This window comes from Passer montanus, unplaced genomic scaffold (assembly GCF_014805655.1).
Source record: "Passer montanus isolate IOZ18808 unplaced genomic scaffold, ASM1480565v1 scaffold14, whole genome shotgun sequence".
In the NCBI taxonomy this organism is placed as follows: Eukaryota; Metazoa; Chordata; class Aves; order Passeriformes; family Passeridae; genus Passer; species Passer montanus.
Window position 1 is genome coordinate 14,601,934 of NW_024360941.1, and position 26,719 is coordinate 14,628,652.

Genomic DNA, 26,719 nt, shown 5'->3' on the forward strand with positions numbered 1-26,719 from the left:
GCTGGATGCAGTACTCCAGATGGGGTATTATTGAAAGAGTGGAATAGAGGGGCACAATCACCTCCCTTTACTTCCAACTATGTGTCTCTTGATGCAATTTGGGATTAAATTTGTATTCTGGGCTGCAAGCACATGTTGCTGGCTCATACTTAGTTTTTCATCCTCTAAGCCCATCTCTTAAGATCTACTCGCAATCCACCCGTCACCAGCTGATATCCATGTCTGGGATTGCCCAAAATTGTTAAACTTTTGTCAGATTAAAATACCTGGAGAGGTACTCAGCTGCAAGTGCTAATATAATGGAAACAAAAAGGCCATTTCTTGTGCTAGCTTTTTCTTGTAAACATCAAAAAAAGGTATACAGTGGATATAATACATCTAAATGTTTTTACTTTTCTTGGAAGAAGTCTAAACATCTTGATTTGGTAAAGTGAAAAACAGCATTTTATCCTTTATATATACTCTGTGACAAAATGATAGAAGGGTTACTAATGATCCAATATTTTCCTTCACTTCTGTGTAAACTCTTCAAAGAACCTAATATCTGAGTATCTGTGGGAACATGCAGTATTTACTGGCCACATTAAAGTTTCTGACATGTTTATTTTATTTTCTTAGTTTAATTTAATTTATTTATTGTTAACAACTCCAACTGTAAATGCCATGCCTTTTTTCCACTTTCTAAATTCAGAGTCCACCCACTGAGTAACTATTGGTTAGGAGTCAGACTATGAACAGGTATGTCCCTCTTTGAAATAGTCATTAGTCATAGTCAGATTCTCAGTAAAAATTATTTGCTGAATGATTTTGAATTTTTGAATGTTTCTTACTGTAGGTTCCTTAGGAGTAATTAATAAAGATTTGAAATTCAGACTATAAATTTAATTAGTGGATGTAATGTAAGAGTAAAGAGAAGTACTGCCAGGCAACCAGATTCCAAATAATGCACCAGAAATTATTTTGAGGAAGTTTGCAACAAGTATTAGTCTTCAATAGGAGGTACATGAAGGGCAATACAAGACCCTGAGATTAGCTCAGCTGGACTGAGTGTGGGTGTTAATAAAGCCATGGTTGCAGGTTTGATCCCCATATGGCCATTCACTTAAGAGCTGGACTTGATGATCCTTGTGGGTCCCTTCCAACTTGGAACATTCTGTGATTCTGAAAAAAGTTGGACAGGGACCACTTACAAGGGCATGTAGTGACAGAACGAGGGGGGAGGACTTTAAACAGAGAGAGAGTAAGTTTTGATTAAATATTAAAAAGAAATTCTTTACTGTGAGGGTGGTGGAACAGAGACATTGTAGATACCCCATCCATGGGAGTGTTTAAGGCCAGGATGATTGGGGTTTTGAGAAACCTGGTTTTGTAGAGAGTGTCCCTGCCCACAGCAGGGGGTTTGGAACTAGGTAACCTTTAAGGTCCCTTCCAACCCAGGGCCTTCTATGATTAGACTGTGGAATGTAAAGCTCACTTTATTGCTATTCAGTATTTCCTTAAGACTTATTTTTTTCCAGCACATTCCTTTAAGCATACTCATTTACGGAACTCTTTGGAAAGAGCCAGCATAGAAGAGCAAATACTCAGATTGTATTTTAAAACATTCTTTGATGTATTCATCTGGCTCTAAAAAGCTTGTCTAGAAAATTATTTTGTCTGACAAAGTCACTGAGATGCTATGCTTCTCAGTGCCTTGACTAAAAAATACATCAGACAAGATTTTTTGGGTACTGTTTTCTTGATCCCTTCAGCTTTATCTGTACTATCTGTACTCTGTTTGTTACTTTGGGTTAGGTTTTATTTAGTATATTTATTTTTTTTGCTACGCTTCTCACATGTAACTTCTAGTCTGTGATTATTGGGGTTTTTTTCCTATATCCACTGAATCTGTTACATTCTCTATGTATCTCTGAAGCCTGAGATTTGTTCTGTGACTACGGAAAGGACTGGAGTATAAAGCTGAGTATGATACAGAGAGAAATTCCTTGAACCACAACAGTGAAAGGGAATAGATGATCCTCTGTTATTTTTGGTTTATTTTTGTTTCAGAAGTGTTGTGTTAGGCACAGAATTTCCGTCATCTCCTTCTTATGTTGCAATTTAGTCTTGATAACTGCAACTTCTCAGAAGCATTCCAGCCCAGTGACTCATAGTAGATGTAAGCCTCCACTCTGCAGAATTTAATAGCAAAAACAATCGCAGCTTGGGAAGGGCTCTGGAATTATTTGCATCAGTTTAAGAAGATTTAACTACTTTGAGTTCTGTCCAGAAGTTAAAGGTAAACATTTAGGGTACCTATGAGGGAAGAAGGAAGACGTATGGCTAATTTCTATAGTTATGATTTAAAAGTAATTTGTTTTTTGAAGGCCTTATAACTGGTGTAGTATTGATAATGATGTACAGATGTTTTACCAGGATCTAGGTATTTTCCTGCATTTCTAGGTAGTTAATAAACCCACTATTTGAATCTGCAGTTTCTAAATTTGTATTATTATGGGCTATATGAACAAGGCTGCTTTTAGAACCTAAAAGTAAATAAAATCATGAATTATTTTTCAGATGAGGAAAACAGGGCAATATTCATAACAGCACCAAATTTAAACAAAGCAAAATCTGTGCATGAGTTTAATAATTTGAATTTTAAGAAAGGAAACAAATGCTTTCCAGTTATTTTCTATCCTTTTGGCAGATTATCTCTTACTATTATTGTATTTATTAGCAATGCAAGTCTTATTGACACTGTGCCAACAGAAATAAACAGGCATCTGTATTCCATCTAGTTTGATCTCTCTTAAATTCAAAAAACATAAGAACATTGTAATGGTCCAAAATTTTCATAGTACAGAACTTCTTTAATGTCATCAAATTTATTTAGGAATTTGTTATTTAAAAACTTGGAAGAAACATCAAATTCAGGAGAAATTTGAATATAGGATTGACTCTGTGTGTATCCTTTAAAGAAAGCCTAGGCACGGAGAAGAAAAAAAGATGTCTTTCTAGAATTTTGATTCCATAGCTTTGGAAAAAAAATACTGCCTAACTGTACAATGCATATTCCAGGTGTAATCTTGGGATCATAAATGAGTAACCCCAGGGATAAAATGTCAAGGTTTCAGAAGAGTTGCATTTGAACTTAATTTCTTTAAAACAGAAAGTGATTTTTTTTCTGCTAATTCTTAGGGTCTTGTGTTTCAACTTGAAAATATAAAAGTTTTTCTCACACTTTCTCTCTATGATGTGTAATAATTAATCCACATGTCTACTGTCTGAGATTAAGATTTTCCTGGAAGGGGATATCCCCTGTACAAATTCATGGGGTTTTTTTTCTTTCTTTTTGTTAAATCAACACAGGTGTTATAAAACTAGTCTTGGAAGTCTCTCAACAGTTGTTAACTCTTCAGGTTCATCTGTGACTGATTAAAATTTGTAATTTTTTGCAGGTTTTTTGAGTTAAAGAGTTTATGCCTGCTGAGAAACCGGCTTAAAGGTATGAGGTCCAGGACTAGTACTGCTGATTGTCCTCTGACTTGTCTGGGTCTACTTGCTGGGCAGTGACAGAAGCAGAGAAATGCTTTTAAGTCACCCATTTCCTTTCAGAACTTGAGTTTCAGGTCTCTTCCTTTTTGCATTCTCCCTTTCTATGGAGGACACCAGCATAAAGATTTTGGTTTTCCCTATCCTACTAGACGTCCCTCTGTGGGCTTTTTTACCCTGTGTCCTCTCTGTTTCAGTCTTCCCTGTTTCTGGATTTGCCAAATGGGAGCCTCGGTTCTCCCTCTTTATAAGCCTCTTGTCTTACATTCATATTGAGCTTATATTGTGAGTGGTTACAGGATCAATACTCCATCTTGGGTTTACTGTCCAGCTTGCTTTCTTAAAAATGAAACCAGGATAAAAATATCTTCACCAATTTATTTACATTGTCAAATTCAGAAATTTATGAGACTATTATTATATTTTGCTATGTCTTTTGAGCATGCTTTAGTTCAGCACTAAAGCTCACATGCTAAGTTGTCTCCCAAGTGCAGCCCTTATGAAGTTTTGCACAAGAGGAACATTCTATAGAAAGAGGCATCCTTAAATAGAAAGGTGACTTCATCTAAAGATAACAAACTGAACCAACTGCACACACTCCACTCCTCAGCTATGCATTCTTTTTGTGCAGCTTGCTCACAGCAGCTCATACATGCTATGAGGGACTTACCTGCCTTGATTGTACCTCACAGTGTTCTATTTTTTTTTTTTACTAACATAAATTTCTCTGAACAGTATCCAAGATTTATTTGACAGTCTTTTTTAAAAAATAAGAATACTGTTGTCAATCCATTTAAGATTGGGGCTTTTTTAAGATTGATTGTGGTAATCAGGCATTCACAGTCAGTGAAATCATGATACAACAGTTCAAATACTAAGACTAATGTAAGGGAAGATACTGTGGTTTCATAATTAAAATAACAGGGATGAAGTAGAGTATATGAAATATGAATCTTCCAGTAAAAAAAATAGAGTCCCTTCTCTCTTAGAAAACATATTTAAAATATGCAAGGATTCAGGACAGCAGTTAGCAGATCCTTTGCAGGCTGTCAAGTAGTTAATGTACTCTTTGGTCACTCCTGTCACAGACAGTGCCATCCAACAGATGGCAACAGCTGCTTTCAAAACAGAAGTGACTGTAATAGCTATAATTACTAATGTAATTTTACTAGCTGTAATTTTAAAAAGCATCGTAAGTATTTTATAGGTAAGTGTTGAAATCTGAGATTTGTGTGGGCTGTAATTTCTGGTCTTGCATGAAGTTTTCAGATATTGGTGAAAATACAGTTGGATTTGTTCAATTTTGCACAAACTTAAAAACATACTTCTCATAAGCACCTTGCTTATCTTTGTACTGTAAAAAACACAGTGTGCCAAAGTTCCTCTCATATTTTATATTAATTCCTGTAGAAACATGAGTGGAAATTTTCATAAAGTTTTTCATAAACACATGCTGGTATTGAATCATTAATCTCTATTAGAAGTTTTACACATTGTCTAGCCACAAATGCTTTAAACATGTCACCATTCCTAGAAGCATTCAAAAAATGTAAATGTGGTGCTTAGGGACAGGCTTTAGTGGTGGACCTGCCAATATTAAGTTAATGGCTCAACTCAATGATCATGGAGATCTTTTCCTTAATAACTCGATGGTAGGAAAAGCAGAGTAGACACATATTCTGTTTTAATTAGCTGTTAACAATGCTAAATGAAAATATTGGTGGTTACAAAGAAAAAAAACCTCAGTTGATAACTTGCAGAAGTTTAAGTAATTAATTCAGAATAGTTTATGTATAATCTTTGTAAATATTTTACTGATTGGAGGTCTTGGTTTCTCCTCTGTGAAAAGCACACGTCTGTCTTACGAAACGATTTTGAAGTTCTATCTTTGGTCACTCCTGTCACAGACAGTGCCATCCAACAGATGGCAACAGCTGCTTTCAAAACAGAAGTGACTGTAATAGCTATAATTACTAATGTAATTTTACTAGCTGTAATTTTAAAAAGCATCGTAAGTATTTTATAGGTAAGTGTTGAAATCTGAGATTTGTGTGGGCTGTAATTTCTGGTCTTGCATGAAGTTTTCAGATATTGGTGAAAATACAGTTGGATTTGTTCAATTTTGCACAAACTTAAAAACATACTTCTCATAAGCACCTTGCTTATCTTTGTACTGTAAAAAACACAGTGTGCCAAAGTTCCTCTCATATTTTATATTAATTCCTGTAGAAACATGAGTGGAAATTTTCATATAGTTGGTGTTTCAATAAACACATGCTGGTATTGAATCATTAATCTCTATTAGAAGTTTTACACATTGTCTAGCCACAAATGCTTTAAACATGTCACCATTCCTAGAAGCATTCAAAAAATGTAAATGTGGTGCTTAGGGACAGGCTTTAGTGGTGGACCTGCCAATATTAAGTTAATGGCTCAACTCAATGATCATGGAGATCTTTTCCTTAATAACTCGATGGTAGGAAAAGCAGAGTAGACACATATTCTGTTTTAATTAGCTGTTAACAATGCTAAATGAAAATATTGGTGGTTACAAAGAAAAAAAACCTCAGTTGATAACTTGCAGAAGTTTAAGTAATTAATTCAGAATAGTTTATGTATAATCTTTGTAAATATTTTACTGATTGGAGGCCTTGGTTTCTCCTCTGTGAAAAGTACACCTCTGTCTTACAAAACGATTTTGAAGTTCTATCAGCTAATGTTTGCAAGGCAGTGAGATACACTGGTGTTTGGTTTGGCCTATAAAATAATTTTCATATGAAAAAATGGGGTTTAAAATGCTGTGGGTCATACAGTGCAAAGTATGCATAGCCACCAGTTTAAAGATGCCATTCTTGTCATCATTAGAATAAAAGTAAAAAACTGTTTTTAATTTTTCCCCCAAATTACTTTATGACAGTAAAATTATCTTGATCCTCTCCTGGTGCACAAAATTTGCACAAATCATTAGACCAAGGAAAACTAGCCCAATTCAGATTTTAATTACTTGTATATGACAGGGACCTTTCTCACAAATTTAAAGGTCCAACAAGGAATATTTCTCTGTTTTTCAGCTTGCTTTAAATGTTTCTGCTTTTGTCTTGAAAATAAAATACGTGCTTTTGAATCTTGAATAGCTGTCCTAAAATACATGGAGAGCTCTAAAACAAAGTGGCCTAAAAGGATAAATTGCTATTTTACTGGCTTTTGGGTCTGTATTTTAACAGACTATTTTAGACATTTGTAATAAAACCTGCATGCACACTTTTGAATCTTGAATAGCTGTCCTAAAATACATGGAGAGCTCTAATACAAAGTGGCCTAAAAGGAAAAATTTGTTATTTTACTGGCTTTTGGATCTGTACTTTATCAGACTATTTTAGACATTTGTAATGAAACCTGCATGCACGCTATATTTACAATTTGCAAGAAAATAATTCTAGGATAAATAGACTATTTTTTAATAAGATTTAAGATGCCAAGTGTAAATTTTAGTTTTAATGTTTAAGTTAACTAGTGTTTCCTTTGTTCCTCTACTTCACAGCTTCCAAAATGAAGATTTTGATAATGATTGATTTTGTCCTTGCAGCTAGCTTGATGGATGTCATTGGCAGCTCTGTAAGTTCAAGTAATTAAATATTTCTGCAGAGTTTCTTCTAAATACTGAATACCTTATCCTCTTTAGTGCTCAAAATGCACATCCCCTCTATAGTGTTCACAATATCTACACACAATTGTAGAACCTTTGATGGAAAATACCAGAATTCCTCAAGAAATTAAAGAATGAGGAAATATCTTCAAATGGTGTGTACTGGGGACAAATTTCCAATAAGGAAAGAGGAAACAAATGCATAAATTTACAATGGAAGATAAATCACTAGGCAATGGCACAGAAGAAAGAAATCCAGTCAGTTTGTGACTGCATCTCATGTGAAAGAGGAGACAGTATATATTTCCTAAAACAGATATCATATGGTGCATGGAGGCACATTGTACAGAAGGCATACATGTTGTACATTCAGGTATAATGCTAACTGAGAATAACACCTGTCGTTTTGAGGAGCATACTTAAAGAAAAGCAAAGCACAGGAACTCCTAAAGCAGTGGCTGCAGCAGTGCTGTTTCTGGGCACTGACACCTGGTATGCAGAATGTTTCCATCATTTTCCACCTTGTCCACTTGCCCTACGACTTCTTCTCAAACAAGACCCATAACTTCATATTCTTACTTGTTTCCATGTATCTACATTGTAGTTCACACTCAGGAGCAATAATCAAAGCTCCTTCACTTCAAGCTCCCAAAACCCTCTCCTGTACATTCTGTTTCTCCAACAAAAACCCTAAAAAAATCACACTTAGTCCACAGTTTAAAATACTTCTAGCCTCACCAACACTGCACTGCATGTCATGGCTATCCTTACTAGTTTTATATCCAGGTCCTAAATAGCAGAGACCTAAAGGGATTGAATTCTTGATTCATAATTGCCTAGGTGGAAGTAGTTGTTGAATTTGCAACTATTGTTTGTGGCTTACAGTAAACTTTTGTTCAGATAAGTAGCTTTATAGAGGCAGAATGGGAAGCACTTGACTCTCTAATCACTTCTGTTCAGCGGAGAAAAATGTTAAATTTCTGCAGAGGCCTACGAAAAAAGAGGCACCACGGTTAAATGCATTTACTAATTTTTTAATTATTATTTTTAATTTAGAATATTTGGGACTTAGCTGACCTTCTGAGTCAAAACTGGGAATATTCAGAACTTTGTCTCAAAGTTTTCACCTTTTAATCTAATTAAAACACTAATTTCAATGTAGAGTTATTTTGGAGCTTATTTATATTCTAAAAAGCATAGGAAATAGCACCACAGGTAGAAACCTTGTATTTTTATGGTTTTCATGAAGCATTCTGAGTCTAATTTGTAGCAATAATTTTAATGGAAGGTCACTGGCTGCTAAATAATTCATACAATAATGAAAGTGAATGCACATTAATTGCAGCAGCTGGTTAAATGTAGCACTGTGTGTCCAAGAGCAGAGCTGTCAGCAGTTGTTAGATAATTGCTTCTCAATGTGTAGTGCAAACAGTTGCTTCACTGAAACAGACAGAACAGGTTGTTTTCAGTCTGGTTTCAGTCAGTGAGCACCACTGTACACTGGAGATAGCCACAGTAAAATCCACATATTGTTGAATATTTCAACATTGTAATGGTTTAACTTTGGTCCATATCTAACAAATGGAATAGCAATATGTGAGAACTGTAATTTACATTTTGCTTCTTTATTACTCCAGCTGTGCACTGGTTTAACTTCAATGGTTTTTAAAGGATTATCCTGTGAAAAAAAGTGTAGCAGCACATTGAAAGAACAGTCTGGTAAATGGAAGATCTAAAAGCCACATTGATCCAATTCGAAGTTACAGTTACCTTGTGATTGTCCCATTGAAAAAAAAGTAGACATACTCCAAATATGAGAACTGTGGTTTTGCTGTTCAGCAGCGAAAGTCTAATGGGTGGAAGATCTAAAAGCCACATTAATCCAATTGAAGTTACAGTTACCTTGTGATTGTCCCATTGAAAAAAAAGTAGACATACAATTCCAAATATGAGAACTGTGGTTTTGCTGTTCAGCAGTGAAAGTCTAATGGAATTTGTCTGGAGTTGACAGAGAGACATCAATGAGAAGGCTGAAGTCAGGGAGAGCAGAGAAAGTATCAGATACCAGTACTTTTCATATGTAGGTTACTTTCAAAACTGTTTCTTCTCAAGCATTTTTTTTTTCTTATGCTGTAATTATTCAGTAGGGCTACTCATGTCTTGTTTATCACTTCTAACTTACTGTAAAACTGTTTCTTCTCAAGCATTTTTTTTCTTATGCTGTAATTATTCAGTATGGCTAGTCATATCTTTATTATAACTTCTAATTTACACCTCCTAAGCATTAAGAGGTTAAAACCTTTTAAATAAGGAAATTGCTATATGTAGTGTAGCTATATCACTGTTCACCCCATCATGAGTGTATTGTCTGCAAAGCAGATGAGAATCAGCTCATAGTCATTCATTTTTATGAATTAATTAATAATTTTAGAGTAAACAACAACAAAAGATAGATTTTAAATGCAAATTTAAGAATATTATTTAGAGACACAGCCTGTTGCAGAATTGTGTTTATTTGGTTCAAAGGAAAGGACCTTTTATTATGGTATATGAAGTAGTGTCATACTGAATTTAGATACCAAGTTTTTCTGAGGTAAGATAATATTTTTTAAGAAGTTCTATACTTGTACTATACAATTTAATCACAGCAGGAGAATGGCTTTTAGCAGTATGAAAGGGGAACTGATAGAGACATTTCTTCCAGCTGAAAGAAACACCTGTAGCTGCCCCTCCTCAAACACCCTGTCCATTGCTCTTTCTAGAATGGAAGGTAGCTCTTTGTGGCTCAGATCTTGCCACTGTCACAGAGGTCACCCACCTGAAGGCTTGTCTTTGAAATTATGAGGGCCTGGCAATGGGGGCCACCATTTCCAGGTCTCTCCTATTGCATGTTACCATGTTCTCCAAGCTTGTGAGGACTGAGTTAAGACTGATACAGGTTAGCCTTCTCAGTAAAACTGGTAACTGGCATGGTGACTTCTTCATCACTCTTAACTTAGTATAATTAGAATAAACATTTGTTCTGACTGGGAACATGGGAGTTTTTGGACAGCTTTTCTTTTACAGTTAGCATTAGCTCATGAGGGTGAGCCTGTAAATATTTTTTGAATACTTTTTAAATTTATTCACTCTTTCTCAATCTACCTGTACATCTCGTTTTCTCACTAAAGCTCTGCAGTCCTCTGTAATTTTCTGTATTCACACAGGACCAGACTGATAATTTGCAGTCACCTGTCAAGGAAGCCTCTTCTGAATCTCCCATTGAATTCATTCCCACTGAATAGAAAATTCAGCTTTTGTCAAGGGTTTGTATGAAGCTGCAGATACAATTGAGACAACCACCCTGGAAAGGCTGCACAATAAATAGTGCATCTTTTCTTTGTAACATGCAATATGTCCCACATTAACCAGTGCATACAGTCAAGTAACATCCCTCTAAGCCACTGTAGCAACTTTGCATGCTCATCTATTTAACTATTTTCTTCTCTCATTTCCTGCTAGAAGAAAAGGATGATATGCTAAGCATCTTGTATAGCTATCAACAACTGAAAAAAGATTTTCAAGCGAAGGTTCTTAAATAAGATAGAACTTTTGAGCTATTACTGGGTCGTTGGCCGCTGTGTCACACTAAAAAAGGTGTTTGGGTAATGTGCCTCTGGCCCTGCAGCCAGAGGCTGTGCCCTTGTGGGCAAGCATTGTCATGGTACCCCAGCAGCTCCTGGGCCAGCAAGGGCTCAGTGCTGGGCACACAGCGGGCTGAGCAGCCCGATGTGGGCAGCCCAGACACAGGCTGCTGAACCTCTCCCTCTCCAACAGGTTGCTGACAAACTGCCTAGTTATGCCACATATGTGGTTTTTTTCTCCATTCTTTTATTTCACCGTGTATTTTAGATTGCGGTTAACTATGAATTAAAGCAATTCTCTGATACACGTCAGTAATACTTAAGGCAGAAGTCTGTCTTCAGGATTGTTCTGCACAGTCTTATGATGAAATTTTTCAGTGAACTAAATATTGCAGACAAATGGAAGAATTTGTTGGAAGTGTTCGTGGACAATGGGTGAAACCTGAGCTTGATGCAAATGAAAGTATGCAGACACCACTTAGGTGAACCTCACTATGCACAGCAGTCTGCTATTGCAGTTTGGTGTGATAGGGCAATGTTCTGAGATATCAATTCTTCCATATGAATGGCAGATATTGTAGGTCTACATGTAAATAATGTCCCCTATGAATAAGGTAACACCGATTTAGAATTACTGCAAATTTGATCTTACATGTCAGATTTCCAGAAATTCACCCTTTGATTTTGCCTTTACAGTGCTAATTGTGCTCTTTTACAAGCTAATAAACTCTGCTCATATAAAATTTCAGTGTTACTGATGCAAAACCTATGTCATGTTTCCAAAGGCTTTTCTCCCTCACACTAAAATCAAATTTATTTAATATGTATTTTAAACCATACAGATGGATTTAAGTTCTCCAGGTCAGGTTCTGTTCACTTTGGCTATTTTACCGTAGTCTTTCATCTAAAACCAATTATTTATTGCTCAGCATGCATTCAGCATGTCAGAATTTGGAACAGCTTCCAGCTCTTGAGGGTCAGGTGAGTGCTAGGTAACACTGAATCAGAATTGCCACATTTCTCACCCACTCTGCTTGGAAAATTAAACACAAAAGTTGCAGACAGCATTGACTTTAACTTTTATTTTAACTTTTAATTTTCATGTATATTCAGGGCTTCTTAGGGACTATTTTAGCATTCCAAAAATGAGCTTAAAACTTACCAATATTTATGTTGGCAAGGTTAGGATTCTTATCATAAGAAGTGTGTAACTTAAAAGCATTCAAAAATGCACTCTGAAGTTGAAAACATATCCATATGGTTTGCATTTCTTGAAAACTCTTTAGAACCTTCACAATGTTAGTAGCAGGCTTCTCTGGATAGAAAACCTCTGTGCATGGAAGATGATAGAGATGGGGCCTCCTTATGATAGGGTCTGTATTATAGTTTTTTTTCCCCAAAGTCCCCGCTGCATGTTTGCAGTTAGAGCTGGTAGCACTAAAGAGGAGGTCTCTTTGCAAAGCATTCATAATATGTATGCTTTATATATGTGCAGTAACATATGAAATAGTTTAAAACAAAGTAGCAAGAGAGATGGAAGTCAACATAGTGTCTGTGGGAAATTGTGACCAAAATATTTTATTCAAGTTTAATTTTATTTATGGTTGGTTGGTTAGCTCTTTGTGTCACATGTTAAATATCACATAAAATTTGTTGATTTTACAATAAGATATGTTTTCCTCTCTAGGATTTACAGAAATGTTTTCAAGAGCAGATACGACTTCAGGGCCAGGTGAGGCTTCTGGAACATCGTGTGAAACAGCAGCAGTTAAAAATTATACAGCTCCTAGAGAAGAAAGAGATTCAGTACAGTGACAGAGAAGATGAAAACAGTGTCATTGACTTGGGAGGAAAAAGACAGTATTCAGGTTAGAAATGGAGCTATTCTTTTCATTTCCATTCATTGTAATGATACCCAGAAGCTTTAGCACAATTGGGCCTATTGAGTTATTGTTTTAAAAACTCATTGTAGAATGTTTGTTTAAAACACAGTGCTCAGCTTTTACCTGCATCTGCTGTGCAGGGAAAAATTGCTAATGTCAGATTGTAGAAATAAATCAGCATGTAAGAAGTTTACTGATTTATTAGTAGTGCATAACTTAAAAACAGTCACTTAATCATAACTTTAAAAGAAGCATAAATATCAGCAATACAACAGATAAAAGCCAATAATACACATTTACAAAATGTTAATCAGGAGTTACAGATTTCTAAACACCATTCTTTGACCATTCTAATGTCAGAAGTTCTAACAATCTCAAAAATAACTAACAGGGTTAGTTCACATTCATGCATTCAAATGCCTATCTGGGTTACAAGCAACTGACTTTGTTCCAATCTGTAAAGTCCCTGAGACCCCCATATTTACACAGCTAAGCCTGGCATAATGGCATCTGCATCTCACTTTAACAACATTTTCACTGAGCTGGATTCAGCTCATGACATCACAGCTTTTAAATCCTGGTTTAAAGTTTTTTTTCTAATTTCACCTGTACCAGTACTGTGGTAGTGATCCACTCCTTCTACAGTGGAAGGTTTATAATAAATACAGTGGAAATATATAATAAGACATCATCCAAACTCTTGATATAATAAAACACCATCCAAAACAATAGTTTTCATTGAAAATATAATTTAGGAGACTGACTTCAAGGTGGTGTTTGTTTCTAGCTGTCCAATGCTAGAAAGTCTTAAATACTACTATTTTCAATAGCCTTGTTTCAATATGCTTGTAGTGCTTATGCTGCTGGAAGAAATACCAATATGTATAAAATTTGATCCCAAGGCATCAAATATAATAGAACACCATTAAAATGAAATTAAAAGCAGTTGTAAATCTGACATAAAATTTTTAGCTGTGTATTTATGTACTCAGCATTCTGGAACACTTTATTTTTATTATTAGGGCTGACTCATTTGTTACTGAAAAAGATTATTAAAACCACATTTCTCCGAATGGTATTTCTCCTTTTCTAGCATAAGCCTCAATTTATTCTTTTACAATGTTATTCTAAAAAACAGATCTAACTTGTTCCTCTTTCTGATTATTTTTTCCCCTAATATTTTTTCACTTTCTTTACAGCTTGGAAAATGCCTTTCTCTGTTCATACTGTATTATTTTCTCAAACTGCTGTAGCATTTTAATATCAACAGAGCTGGATCATTTGAGTTAGATAGTGAGCGGGAAATTCCACACTATATACACCTGCTAAAAATTAAGATATGCTTGTGTTTTGACAAGACAAGAAAAGCTATTTTCTCTAAGCCAATCACGCATTCTCTATAAAGACAACTTAGCTGTTATTTAAGTCATGTTTTCTATTAGAGTTTATTCAAATTCTGGCATAGCTATTTGTTTTCAGTATAGAGTATTTATTTTCCATGTCTAATCTTCACTGACACTTTCACTGAACAGAAATATAATAGTTCATAAAGTTCCAAGCAGGCCTGGAAGTTCAGCCAATTCAGAGAATTCCTTCAAGTTAATCAGCTCTACCTTAGCCAGAAAAAACAGAAATGCTGAAAATTATATGTCTTTTCTATATGACAGCTTGATGGTAGATTATATATAAACAAAGAACTCATTTCATTTCTTAATTCCTAGAGGAAAGAATATAAGATTATACAATTACATTGCTGTAATATTTCCATGACCTCTGAATTTTGTTATTGTTGTAAATTATATTCATCAACAGCAATGCAGACCAGACTGTGAATGGTACCAAGCCAAAGTGGTATCATTTTACACATACACTGCACTTTTTGGGTGTAATCTTCTGTATATTTTTACACCTATTTGATAGAAGGGACAGGAAAATCAGGCCTTGCAATTGTTTCAGTTTTATCACTGGAGATTCCATACTTTTGTTTCTAGACATAGAAGTACATGTTTGTTTTTAAAGGTTACTGTATGTTACATGTCATTTTCAGGATTCTAATGTGGATGATACCACTGTAAATGAAAAGTGACACCACTTAAAGCGGAGGAACTATTTTGCTAGTCAAGTAGAAACAAAAATTGTAGTATTTCACTATGTGAAGATATTTCAAAGATATATCAAAATAATTACAGCCCAGCAAAGCTTTAGAGCAACACAAGTACAAAAAAATACCCAAAAGTCAAAGAAATGTGTTTGCAGAGACATTTAGTTTCATTAGTGTGGTTCATATGTGACTTCTACATAACATGACTTGATTACCATTACTGACTTGATTTCTAATTTTGCCAGTAAGTACAGGACTAAAAATGTTGTGTCTGATTAATGTTGTGTGAACAGATTGTGCAGAAATCTACAACGAAGGCCATAAGCAAAATGGATTTTATAAAATAAAACCAGTGCAGAGTCCCAGAGAATTCTTTGCGTTCTGTGACATGTCTGAAGGAGGTGGCTGGACTGTGTTTCAGAGACGTTCTGATGGAAGCCAGAATTTTGATAGGTAGGTACTAGATTTGGTAATTAAAACTGGAAACAAAGTGAAGAAACATTAAACCAGATGGTGCTAAGTTAAATCTGAACTTTAGAAGTGTATGAGTAAGTTGTTATCCCAGATAAAAGGGAGGAATGGTTATTCTGTGGGACAGCCTCCAAATACCACTTCTGGTTCTGGCTGTCTTCTGTGAGACATCTGTTCTAATCTTTTTCTGACAACTTGTGCATTTGGCACAAGGACACTTCAATGTCAAATGCCTTAACAAGTGTTGGAGCAAGGACTCTTAATGATGTGGAAAGGACTAGATTGTCTTCTGCAATTAGTAAAAATCTAAAAAAAAAAGAAAAAGCAAGTAATTTGAGGGTTCTTTGAGTAAAAATGTTCAGAAACATGTCTAGTGGGAGGATGAGAAACAAAGTACCTAAGTTGAAACAAGAGAGGTTCAGACTGGATGTAAGGAGAAACTTTTTCACCATGAAAAGAGTTAGCAGGTTCCCCAAAGAGAAGGTGCAATCTCCATCCTTGGAAGTTTTCAAGATTTGAATAGAGAAGCCCTGAACAACCTGGTTTGATCTCATGGCTGATTCTGTCTTGAGACTGACACTGGACTAGCTTGCTTCCTGAGGTTCCTTCCAGTTTGAGTTATTCTGTGATCTAAAATTGTATTATAAAACATCCAAACAAACTTGCTTTTTTGAGAAATTAATAATTTATACCCATTTCAGACTCTGGGCTGACTATGAAGAAGGCTTTGGAAATTTTGTTTTGAAAAATGGTGAATTTTGGCTTGGAAACAAAAATCTTCATTATTTGACTAATCAAGGTAAGATTTATATTGTAGCAATAGTCTTATTGTTTCTCTTTCTTTGCTCTTTCCAGGTCATTTTTTTTTTGTTTCCCCTTTTTGTTATCATAAATCCTGAGTTCTGTTTTTAGTCTACATGGACTTCTCTAAGTTTCAGAAAAAAACACATTTGAATATATGTTTTCTAACAAACAATTCAAAACTGTCCTTAGGCCACTGGCATACTGAGAGCCACTGTGAAACAGGGAACAGGAGACAGGAGTCTACCTTAAAAGAATTGTCTCTATCCATCAGCATCACTAACAGTCCAGAGACAGGAATATGCTGTACCAAAACACTTTTTCATGGCTTTTTAGCTGTGTGGGCTATTACATGGGAGTAATTCTAGTCCAGTCCTGTTGATGAGGCCAGTAGTAGAAAGTTATTTCCATCTTCCTAATAATCATTCTGCTTTGTTGTGGAATGCTGCAGATACAAAACTTACCCACTGGCTTAGCCAGCTAAATCATATGAAGATCAGTGACATCAGGATGTGATCCTAGTATAATTTTTTATTTTCAGAGTATAAAAATCTAATTTTCATATTTGAACATTTATTGATGAATTTTCATTATGCTTTCATTACCACCTCAAATATCATACTAAAATGTAAAACCTGTAAGGGCATCTTTTTTACAGTTTTTTTCCTACATTTGAAAATTTGTATTGGAATAATTCTAAATTTTTTTAAGCTGAATAAAGGCAAAGAATAGCAATATATGCTTTAGTATGCATAAAGGAAGAAGATAAACCCTATAAAATATGCTGAGAGATTAATGATGAAAACATTTTCTTTTAATCTTCTACTGTAATGCCAAGTTCTGAAAAGTACTAGTTTAACTAAAATAATCTGTACTTTTTTAAAGGGAATTATACTTTAAGAATTGATCTAACTGATTTTGAAGGAGAACGGCGTTTTGCACAGTATGCAAGATTCAGAGTTGCAGGAGAAGAGGTAATAAAATATTAAATGATTAAAGGTTTTAATGAAACTGTGGATTCTGTAGACAAACAATAAACATATAGGTTTCCTGATTTCCAAAAATATTTGTGTAGAGCCTTAATACCATATTTTCTTTCTTGCACATGCTTTTTTCTTGCTTGCACATTTTCAAATACCTAATAAAAGTGGTTTACTCTGATACATTAATTTCACACTTTCTGTAAGGGATATAAATAATTAGGTGTAGCAGACATGGATAAAAGCAGTTTTTCTATGTTTGCTGATATTACCAACAATAACGGTAGAAGATGTTCTGATTTGCTAATGTATAGTGCAAACTAGCCCTAATGTTGTTTTTATTAAGTCATTTATACATAAGGTTAATGACAAATTATATTCTTGTTAAGCATCTCTATAGCCTTTCAGTATTAAGTACATAGTGTTTAAGTGGCAGGACATTTATAGCATAAAAATAGCAGCAAATGGAACAGGCTAGGTTCTTGTTTGTGGTTTTACTCTCTGACATGTTAAGGGCTAAAGACATACAGGAATTTAATTTTCTTTCTTCACATTTTTTATTAGCATTCTTATGAGATGAGTTGTGGTGAATACTCTGGTACAGCTGGTGATTCCCTTACTGGTGGATTTCATCCTGAAGTAAAATGGTGGGCTGATCATCGAGGAATGAAATTCAGTACTAGAGACAGGGATAATGACAACTATGAAGGGAACTGTGCTGAAGAGGAAAAGGCTGGCTGGTGGTTTAACAGGTATTTTGATTCTATATGGGTACTGTCAACTGTTCTGCTCCATATGTATTCATAAAATAATAACATATGGTAGAAGATAGATTGGGATTGTTCGTTTATTTGCAATGTGTCCTTGTCCCCTAGCAGAGATTTCAGTGCTGGTAAGAGTGAGGCTCACCTTAGAAGGGACAGCACCTACTGCGCTCAGGCTGGTCTGTGAGAATGGCATTTGCCACAGCTCATCTTTGTTGTCAGGCAGTAAGGAGGAGATCATTCTGCCCCTCTGAGGTAACTCGTTTTTACACAAGTAGGTCATGTAGAGTTTGCAGATACATCCCTGCTGTACTTCACTCTTGCATTTCTCTTGTGTTGCACTAGACCAGATGTGGCAGCACTGCAAATATCTGACAAGCTAAACTAGTGCCAGGTTATCAAGACTAATTTTTTTCATCTCACTTCACAGTACCTCACTCTTGTTATTCTTTCCAAATGGAGATGGTAATGTGTCTACTCAGTTTCTGTCAGTGTGCATATCTGGGCTGAGTGAAAGATTTTTTTAAGTAGGGTTGAATAAGAGAATTTAAAATTCTACTAACATGCAATATACCAAATCAAAAAGAAATAATAAAAATGGTAGCCTTAGCCTGTACAGATCAGCTGTGTTCTTTCCTGTAATTAATTAAATAAACACAGGCATGAAGAGAAACTCTGCAATCTAGCTGTGTAATAGACAGGTTTAAAATATATCTCAGGGAAGCACACTACTCTCTCACTGTGATCTCAGTTCACTTGGCAAGAGGTGCCAGGCTGGATCAACTCCATTGTTTCTCTTGTGTCATCCTTTGTTTCTCTTTTTAACTCCTCATTTGCCAAATTCTGTTTTCATAAGTAGTCTGTGACCACCTTTACTGATATGATGTAGCCATTAACTCGGTGTTTCACAATTAACTACTTATTTTAATACATTTTAATATATTTGCATGGATAGGCAGTCAGCAGAATGTTTGAGACTTGGAAAAGGTCACATGTAGACAATGTTTTTTTGCATTTCTCAGGAAAGCTAAGATATAAAAGGAAAAGGTAACTATGTTGAAGCTTCTTTTCCCATGAAATCAGAGCTTTTGTAAATGTAAAGGAGTATCTGGACCTCAAATCACATAAAACTGATATCATGCCATGGATTTCATTAAGACTGAATTACCAATCACTTTTAGACCACAGAATACATTTTTTGCCTTTTAAAAACTTTTTTTTTAATATTGGATTGATCTGGACAAAAGAATGACCACTTTGCAAAAGTAGCTGCACAGCGGAACTTGACAGTTATTTATACCTTATAGTTGGTGCTACATAACTTCTAAAGATAGCTGACTCCTACTAGGCTAGTTCTTATTATGGTTGTGTAGCTCATGCTCTTAAAGTGACAGTCTAGCTTGATAATGAAAATTAGTTACTAATAGTGTTATTTCACTGCTTTGTTATTGAATTTTTAATGTTCAGCCTAACATAAAACTGTACATTGCAAAATACTAGAAAATGTCAGTATCATTAAGTCCTACTCAAAAGGACAGTACTGGCAGGGAAAGGAAAGCACTCAGAAACACGTATTTGTCATGCACAGATTAGCAAATATAGAAGGAATTAGTGCTCTTGGCTGGTTTTCATAACAGCTCCCAGCTATGAAGGAATTGTTTATAGCCAGCTCTATGCTATCAGGACTAATGAAATACAGAAAAGCCCAGATAATATGAAAACCAAGGGATGTGACACAAGTGAGGCCACATGGAAGTAGCTCAGAGCAAGTTTAAAGCCACCAGTCTCGCTCCAGCTCAGCATTTGTTGTCCTGGACTTCTGCAGAAAAATGGTCCCTTTTGTAAGCAAAGCTGTAACAGAGATTCTTAGGTTGAATGCAAGTCCACAGAGCTGGGTTCACTCTGGTACTACCTGCAGGTCATAAGCTTTCCAGTACCTAGGGCATTGCAAAGCTCGTAAGTAGTTCATGAGTAGTGAGATAAAGTTCATAAAGGTTCATAAGTAGTGAGAGTGCACAATTCCAGTTGGACATCAGCTTATTCTCTCCCAGCACTCCCATTTTTAGTTATACCATGTATGGATGGTAAGAGGGATCTGTTAGGCAACAACTTGGGGCCAGATATCACTAACTCAAGCTTCCTGCCTTACCAATCATCCCAAAGACTGCATAACTACATTCATGGGGGCTCAGTGGAGTCAATAAATCCAGACAGAATTCAAAGGGTTCTTCAGGGAACCAACACTTATTTCTTCATATCTGTCACACAGTTAATACATAATTCAGATAAAATATCCATGGACAGTTGAGAGTCGGCTGTACTTTTGAAACTTCTGCAGTGTAGTTTTTTAACTTTATATTAGTCTATTGAAAAGATAGGAGGAACACAGGCTAACTTTAAGGTATTTATTGACTTGAGAATAATGAGTGTTTTTTCACAATATCATATCACATGCCAGTTGTTAACTTAGTATGTACAGTTACTTCAGATGCCATCTAGTTGGATACTCTAATTTTCACTATTCATGCTTCCCAGCACTAATGAAGACTTTTCACTGGCTCATATTGCTGTTGGCAAAATGATGGTGTGCCTTCTTATGATTCTTTTAATGAAATCTGTGTTTTGATTCAAAGTAGGCAGAGTGCCTGCTCATTGCAGAATTTGGATGATTAGAAAGATTATGTCAGCTCTGATACAAGTTTGTCATTCTCAAAAACAAACTCACTTTTGATGTCCACAATTTATAAGCTTTCAACACATAATCAAAACTGCCTTGAAAAAATGTAAGCAATAAATAAGGTTATCTAGATGAGAATTTTCCTATGGAGTTTTTCTCATAGTTTTTATCTCAATTCTCAAAAATTTTGTTAATGAAGTGTAAGCAAAGCCAAAAAGCCTAAGATTTGCCAGTAATAAAACTCATAAGGTTTATTTTGAATGTTTTCTGTGTGCATAATTTCTGAAGTCTGCTTTTGGAACCCATCATGGTGTTCAACAGCTAGATATTAACAGCATTTATAATGAAATACTGAATTGGCAGATAAACCAAGCTGATTCATCACAATGTGCTGCAAAAGGAACAGCCAGTTTGCTCTCTACATAAAGATCCAAGCTTGTTTATTGTAAACACTAGGCAAATATCAAGGTTGTGCTGTTTCCTTTTCAAGCCTTTTGGGTTTTGCTAGGGTTTTTTGTTTGTTTCAACCACTTTTTATAAGCTATAACTGCATTTCTGTCTGAGTCTGTTAAAAAACAACAAAACTCCCTCAACTTTTTGTAGTCAAATAAAATGCCAGCTCTGGTGATCCAGTGAATTGGTGTAATTAGCAATCAGAATTCATCTTTTTAAATACAAGTCTACAGGTGGATGTGAAAACTGATGGTGGTATTCAGGTTTTGTCATACAAAATACTGGTGTATTTTGTATGACATACAAAATACTGGTGTAACTGGAAAACTTAAGGGGGGCTATTCTGGAACAACAGGAAAACATAACGGTATTTCTTTCCCAGAGCGTGGTGTATGCTCTGCTGTCTTCCATCCTGAACAACTCTGGAAAAATTTTCCACTGAAACAAATTAGCAGGAGAAACTCCAACAGCTAGTAATGCCATAAAACATGGAAAGAAAAAGCATTTTTGGTTAAAAGAAGCTAAAAACATTTGCAGTTCTTCCTTAATTAAAACACTGTTGTTTATGTGCACAGACTCCAAAAATGCAAATTTATGCAGCTGCCAAACTAGGCTGGCATTAACATGGCAAAATTTTTTGGCTCGCAGAGAAATAAATAACCAATGTGTGGAACTTTTCAGCAGGGCGCCTTATTGCTGTTTCCCTTTACTTTCCCGCCAGGTGTCACTCTGCCAACCTGAATGGTTTGTACTACAAAGGTCCCTACACTGCCAAGACGGACAACGGGATTGTTTGGTACACCTGGCATGGGTGGTGGTATTCCCTAAAATCTGTTGTCATGAAGGTCAGACCTGCAGACTTTGAATGTAATATTGTTTAAATATGCTATTTACATGATTCACCTGATTACTATTTTAGGAAGTTAATTCCAAATTAAAATGGGCAGATTTTTACTTCTCAATCTATGCATATATAAATTTGGAATCATTCCTCTTCAAGCAGTAGTTTTATGAGATGCAAGTGAAAAGACAAGCTAGCCTATGAACTTTTAGATACAAATATTAATGCTAATGGGTCCAGGTATTTTTTTAAAAAGGCAAGTGTTCACCTAGGGATAAAGACATCTTTATTAAGATGGCAAATTTTTGGCTTTCTAGTAACTGCTTTCACCCTTAAAAACAACAGTTTTTAACAACAGTTACTGTGCTGTCTCAAAAATGAAAAGTAATTGTACTCACACAATTAAAAAAACCCTACTCAAATAGAAGCATAAAGTTTACTCAGTGGATGGAACATGCCTGCTTTGGAAAGGTTCAAGACTTCAGAAAGGAGTTCCCTGTAAATTCCTCTGATGCAAAGTTTGCATGTGTTGTGTACATATACATAAAAGGTTTAAAGAATGAGGCAGGGAACTGAAGAAAGAGAAGGGATGCTGGCAAGGTACAGTCAATTGAATCCAGCATACAGAAGTGGATCATCTGTTGTTTGCTGAGGCATTTCCAGGGCTGGTCACAACATTTCAATAATTTTCAAATGTTTCAAAACATTTTTAGATAGTTGGTAATTATGCTTTTCTCCTTCTTGGTAACCATAATGCTTTTTCTTTTTCTTTTTCTTTTTCTTTTTCTTTTTCTTTTTCTTTTTCTTTTTCTTTTTCTTTTTCTTTTTCTTGTTAGACTTTACAACTCTAATTTTGAATGTCCTGTCCAGTCACTTCCTCTCCTTTCCCTCTATACTTGTCTAAGTTCTCTGGGCTTTTCTCCACCTCAAGTTCCATATCCATGTTTTTCTTTTACAAGAATAATGGTAAGAGAGACTTTGCCTGCCCCTGGCTTTTGTGCCTGGCACTACAATAGACTCTAATAGCCAGTAATAACAAGAGTTGCTGATTAGTGCTTGCTGCCATGGAGAAGATAGGAATACTCTCTAGAAAGCTATCCAGTGAAATGTAGTCCATTTCTGCTGAGTAGATGCAAATGAAGACTTCAAAGAAAATATGGACCTAAGCTTTCCTAAAATAGTTTTGCTTTTGTGGTTGATCTGCCACTTTCTCCCCCTGTCCAAATACAGTTTTGAACAGGGCAGCCACTTTCAGTCATGCGTAAAATAATTGAAACTAAGATTTGGTAAAGTTCAGTTTATAATTACATTGCTATGAATACAGGACAGCTGAATTGTAACCCTCTGCATGGCAATTTCCCCTTCCATTTTCATCCTCCCAAAACAAAAGTTTGTAAAGAATCCTTGAGACAATTGCATGGAGTAAGGGAGGGAGGATGTTTGTAACAACTGGGGGGGGAAGAAAGAGAGTTCTTATGAAACAATCTCACTCAGTAAGATAAATCATGCTACACCTAAACAACAAAAACAACAAAAAAGTGTGGAGAAAAAACAGGGTTCAGGTAGCTAAAATCATGTTATAATGTAAAAATTGTGCCAATGAAAATCTGCAGTAATGATGTTTTAAGGTCTCTTCTTTTTGTGGTAATAGCAGATATTCTAGATAATCCAGTCTTTTTCTCGATGCATCAACTGATACTGTGCTAGAGATTTCTGGCCTTTAGCACATCCCTGTGAGGGGAGACAGGACCAATGAACAGTTATTCAACTGTTTATTTTGAACTTTGTTTAATTAGTTACACCAAATTACATTCGGTATCTGGGAGGAAGGCCCATCATGTGTGTGTAAGGGGGATAAGGGGAGGGAGGGAAGTAAAGAGAGAGACAAAAAGAGAAAGTAAAAGAAATTCAACATTAAACCAGAAAATCTGATAAAGTATTTTTATTCAATTCTATTACATAACTTAAATTGGGTTCCTATGTAACTATGCATATGTCTGTAGGTATGGGTTATTAATAACGTGATAGAAGTTTTGGAGTAGTTAAAAAAATGTTGTAAGTATAGTATTCCCCATAATGATTTTCAAATTATTTTTCCAATCTAAAAGGAGAAAGATTTAATTATTTGGGAAAAAAACCCCAGAATGCCATTAATGCCATTACACAGAAGTTGTAAAAACATCTTTAGTTTTTCACAAGAAAATGGAAGATTAACTCATTAATTCGGAGAGTATCAAGACAGATCATATTCCACCAAAATAAAAGAAGGATTTATGCATAGGAAAGTTGGATTTTTAGTACACAAGAAAAAGACTTTCAAAATTTACAGACTGTGCTCATAATATCTATGATAATTTTTAATATACTGCAGCATAAATCTATCCTCTTTATTTAAAATAACCCTAATGAAATCTTTTGACATATTCTGATATAAAATTTGACTCCTCTTCTATACTGTAAATCACAAAATGAAGAAGACTCAAATCTGTCTTTGTACATCTTCAAATGCACTTAGAAGTTTATTTGGACTGAATGCTTTTCTGAACCAGGAAGCATCTAGCATACTGTCAGCAATATACAAATATTTAATTTTCACCATTTTTCCATGGCCTTTCTTTGTGTAATAAATCTTTCTGACCACATGAAAAGCTTGTGAAAGTGTTGTAATTAAAAATGGTCATATAATTGTTCTTAAATAAACAAACCGTTTATTTCCAAAAGGGAAGTTTTAATAGCTACCAGGCAAGACACAAGGTTGAAAGAGAATTCTTTCCTCTGCCAGGCTTGCCTGTTCACATGAATTTATTTTCTCAACAGGTACAAACATGTTCTAAATAGTCTTTATTATTACAAGATAGCAGAACACAGACTGCTATTACAAGATAGCAGAACACAAGATAGCAGAACAGTTTATTTGTTCTGGTGTTAGGCAGAACATTGTTCCCAAACAGCTGAAAATGAATACATTCTATTTCATAGAAATCATGTAACCCAGAAGAAGAAAAATAAGAATTGAGAAAATAACAAGGAAAATGTTTTGTTAGTCATGTTAATAAGGAACATAATGATATCTACCAGTAATGTGGAATCAAAAATATATATTTTTGTAGTATCTGTTCAAGGGAAACACTCTTGCATTTTATTTCTATGTCTCTGTTATTGCATTTCCTCAACATATTGGGGAGTAAAAGAATGGAAACCATAATCACAGATGAATTAAATGAGCAGTAACAGAGCCTTTTATGTTACAGCATTTGTTTTCCCTAGAATATGTAGAATGCATGGATAGAGCTGAGGTACCACGGTCTGGTCTTTGGCTTTCCATTGGAGATTCTTCTCTTCGCTCTACTGTCTTTCTACAGTCTACCTCTCCTCACCATTCCCAAAACTGTTACTCCTCACACAAATATCTGAATGTCTTTTGTAAGTATAACATTTTGTTCTGTTAGAGCTCCTTCTTCTTGCTGTTGAAATGGTACACACAGAAAGGGGATTTGAACCACAGGTTGCCCAGTCCGTGAACATTCCTATCATGTTCCTTTAGTTCACTTCTCATCTCAAAAGAACAAGCTAATTTTTTTCTCATTTTCCTTTAGCAGTAAGTTCTCTTTGGCAGTTGTAACAGAGATAGAAAGAGCAGAACTATCCAGGGAAGTAGTCTGTACCCTGACAGTAGTCTGTATCTAAATTTTGAAAAATTAGAAACATTTGCACTTATTTCTGGGTTGTGGGGATGGGGTTTTGTTTGTTTTTGGTGATTGGTCTTTGTTTTTTGGGCTTTTTTGGGGGGGTTAAGTTTGTGTTTGTGGTTTTTTAAATTATTTGTGACATGGCCAACTTGGAAAGCAAAAATGGAGCTTTCAAAACCAGGAAGTACTTCAAAATGTGTGTGAGTATGCTTGCTGTTTCTTCAGAGCAGGTCTAAGAATTGCAAATTTGGTAATGCTTCAAACATTTAGCTAAAATCCACATGCTCAGAGGAAGGTTCAAATCTTTGTTGAAGTGCTTCTTCAAAGAGGGTATAAAACTTTACAGTGATAGCGGCTTTTTTGATGCTTAATTAAATTTTTTTTGTTGAATACAGAGTGTTCATCAATTTTTTTCTTTTCAAAGCACCTGAGGGCCCTCTTAATTTTTGTTTAGTGCAGGATGTAATCCAGTTTCTCATTGCTACATCTTTAGTTAACTAGGACAGTTCCTCTTAATCCCACCCTAATAGTTAACAGACTGCATCAGAAACATAATGCTGATACACAAACAGTGAATAAGCAACCTTGGGGCTAAATTCACGTTTGTTTGCTTGCAGAAGAAGCAAAATATGGCCTTTGCATAAAAACCGCAAGCAAACCATCTTGTAGCTCACTTTTCTGTCCTTCCTTAACAAGCCATAAACACCTGTGTATTCTCTTGTACAGAATTAAGCTGTGTTTTTTCTTCCTGTCTTAATGACAGTCAGATTAAAGACCTGTTAGTTGTGCTTTGCATACCTTTGACTGCCTGTCTTAAGGAACCTGGGTAGCTCTGAGGTTCTGCAGAACCTGAGCAAAGGCTCCAAGAAGCTAAAGAAGGTTCTTAAGGCACCTATAATGGCAGTTGTGAGAAGAGACTGGACTGAATTATTTAAGCTCTGAGGTTCTGCAGAACCTGAGCAAAGGCTCCAAGAAGCTAAAGAACGTTCTTAAGGCACCTATAATGGCAGTTAGAAGAGACTGGACTGAATTATTTAGTGAATATGTCACCCAACACTACTGTCAGGAAGATAAACAGATTACTCTTACGGGTAAATGGTTCTCACAAATGATTACCTGAATTTCAGTGCATCCAGTTTTGTAGTCCTTGCAAAAGGTCACAATTTTCAATCCGTGGTCTGTCTTGTAATTGCAAAATTATATTGCCATCGAAGGCCCTGGTCTGGCACTTTATGCAACATGATAGTTCATATTAA

The 26,719-nt window shown here is 35.4% G+C and overlaps 1 protein-coding gene across 1 annotated transcript; it reads left to right on the forward strand.

Moving 5' to 3' along the window:
• Positions 1–2,141: 2,141 nt before the first annotated feature.
• FGL1 (fibrinogen like 1) lies at positions 2,142–25,435 on the forward strand. Its single transcript, XM_039700266.1, has 9 exons — positions 2,142–2,278; positions 3,441–3,487; positions 7,076–7,149; positions 12,491–12,671; positions 15,081–15,240; positions 15,960–16,057; positions 16,945–17,033; positions 17,604–17,791; positions 21,655–25,435. Exons 3-9 carry the CDS (start codon positions 7,084–7,086, stop codon positions 21,812–21,814), a joined length of 942 nt encoding a protein of 313 aa, XP_039556200.1. The 5' UTR covers positions 2,142–2,278; positions 3,441–3,487; positions 7,076–7,083; the 3' UTR covers positions 21,815–25,435.
• The last annotated feature ends 1,284 nt before the right edge of the window (positions 25,436–26,719 follow it).

Coding starts and splice junctions, on each gene's coding strand:
- FGL1 (XM_039700266.1), top strand. CDS start 7,084: ATGAAGATTTTGATAATGATTGATTTTGTCCTTGCAGCTAGCTTGATG. Junction 17,034..17,603: donor TCAGAGTTGCAGGAGAAGAG/GTAATAAAATAT, acceptor ATTTTTTATTAG/CATTCTTATGAGATGAGTTG. Junction 17,792..21,654: donor GCTGGCTGGTGGTTTAACAG/GTATTTTGATTC, acceptor CTTTCCCGCCAG/GTGTCACTCTGCCAACCTGA.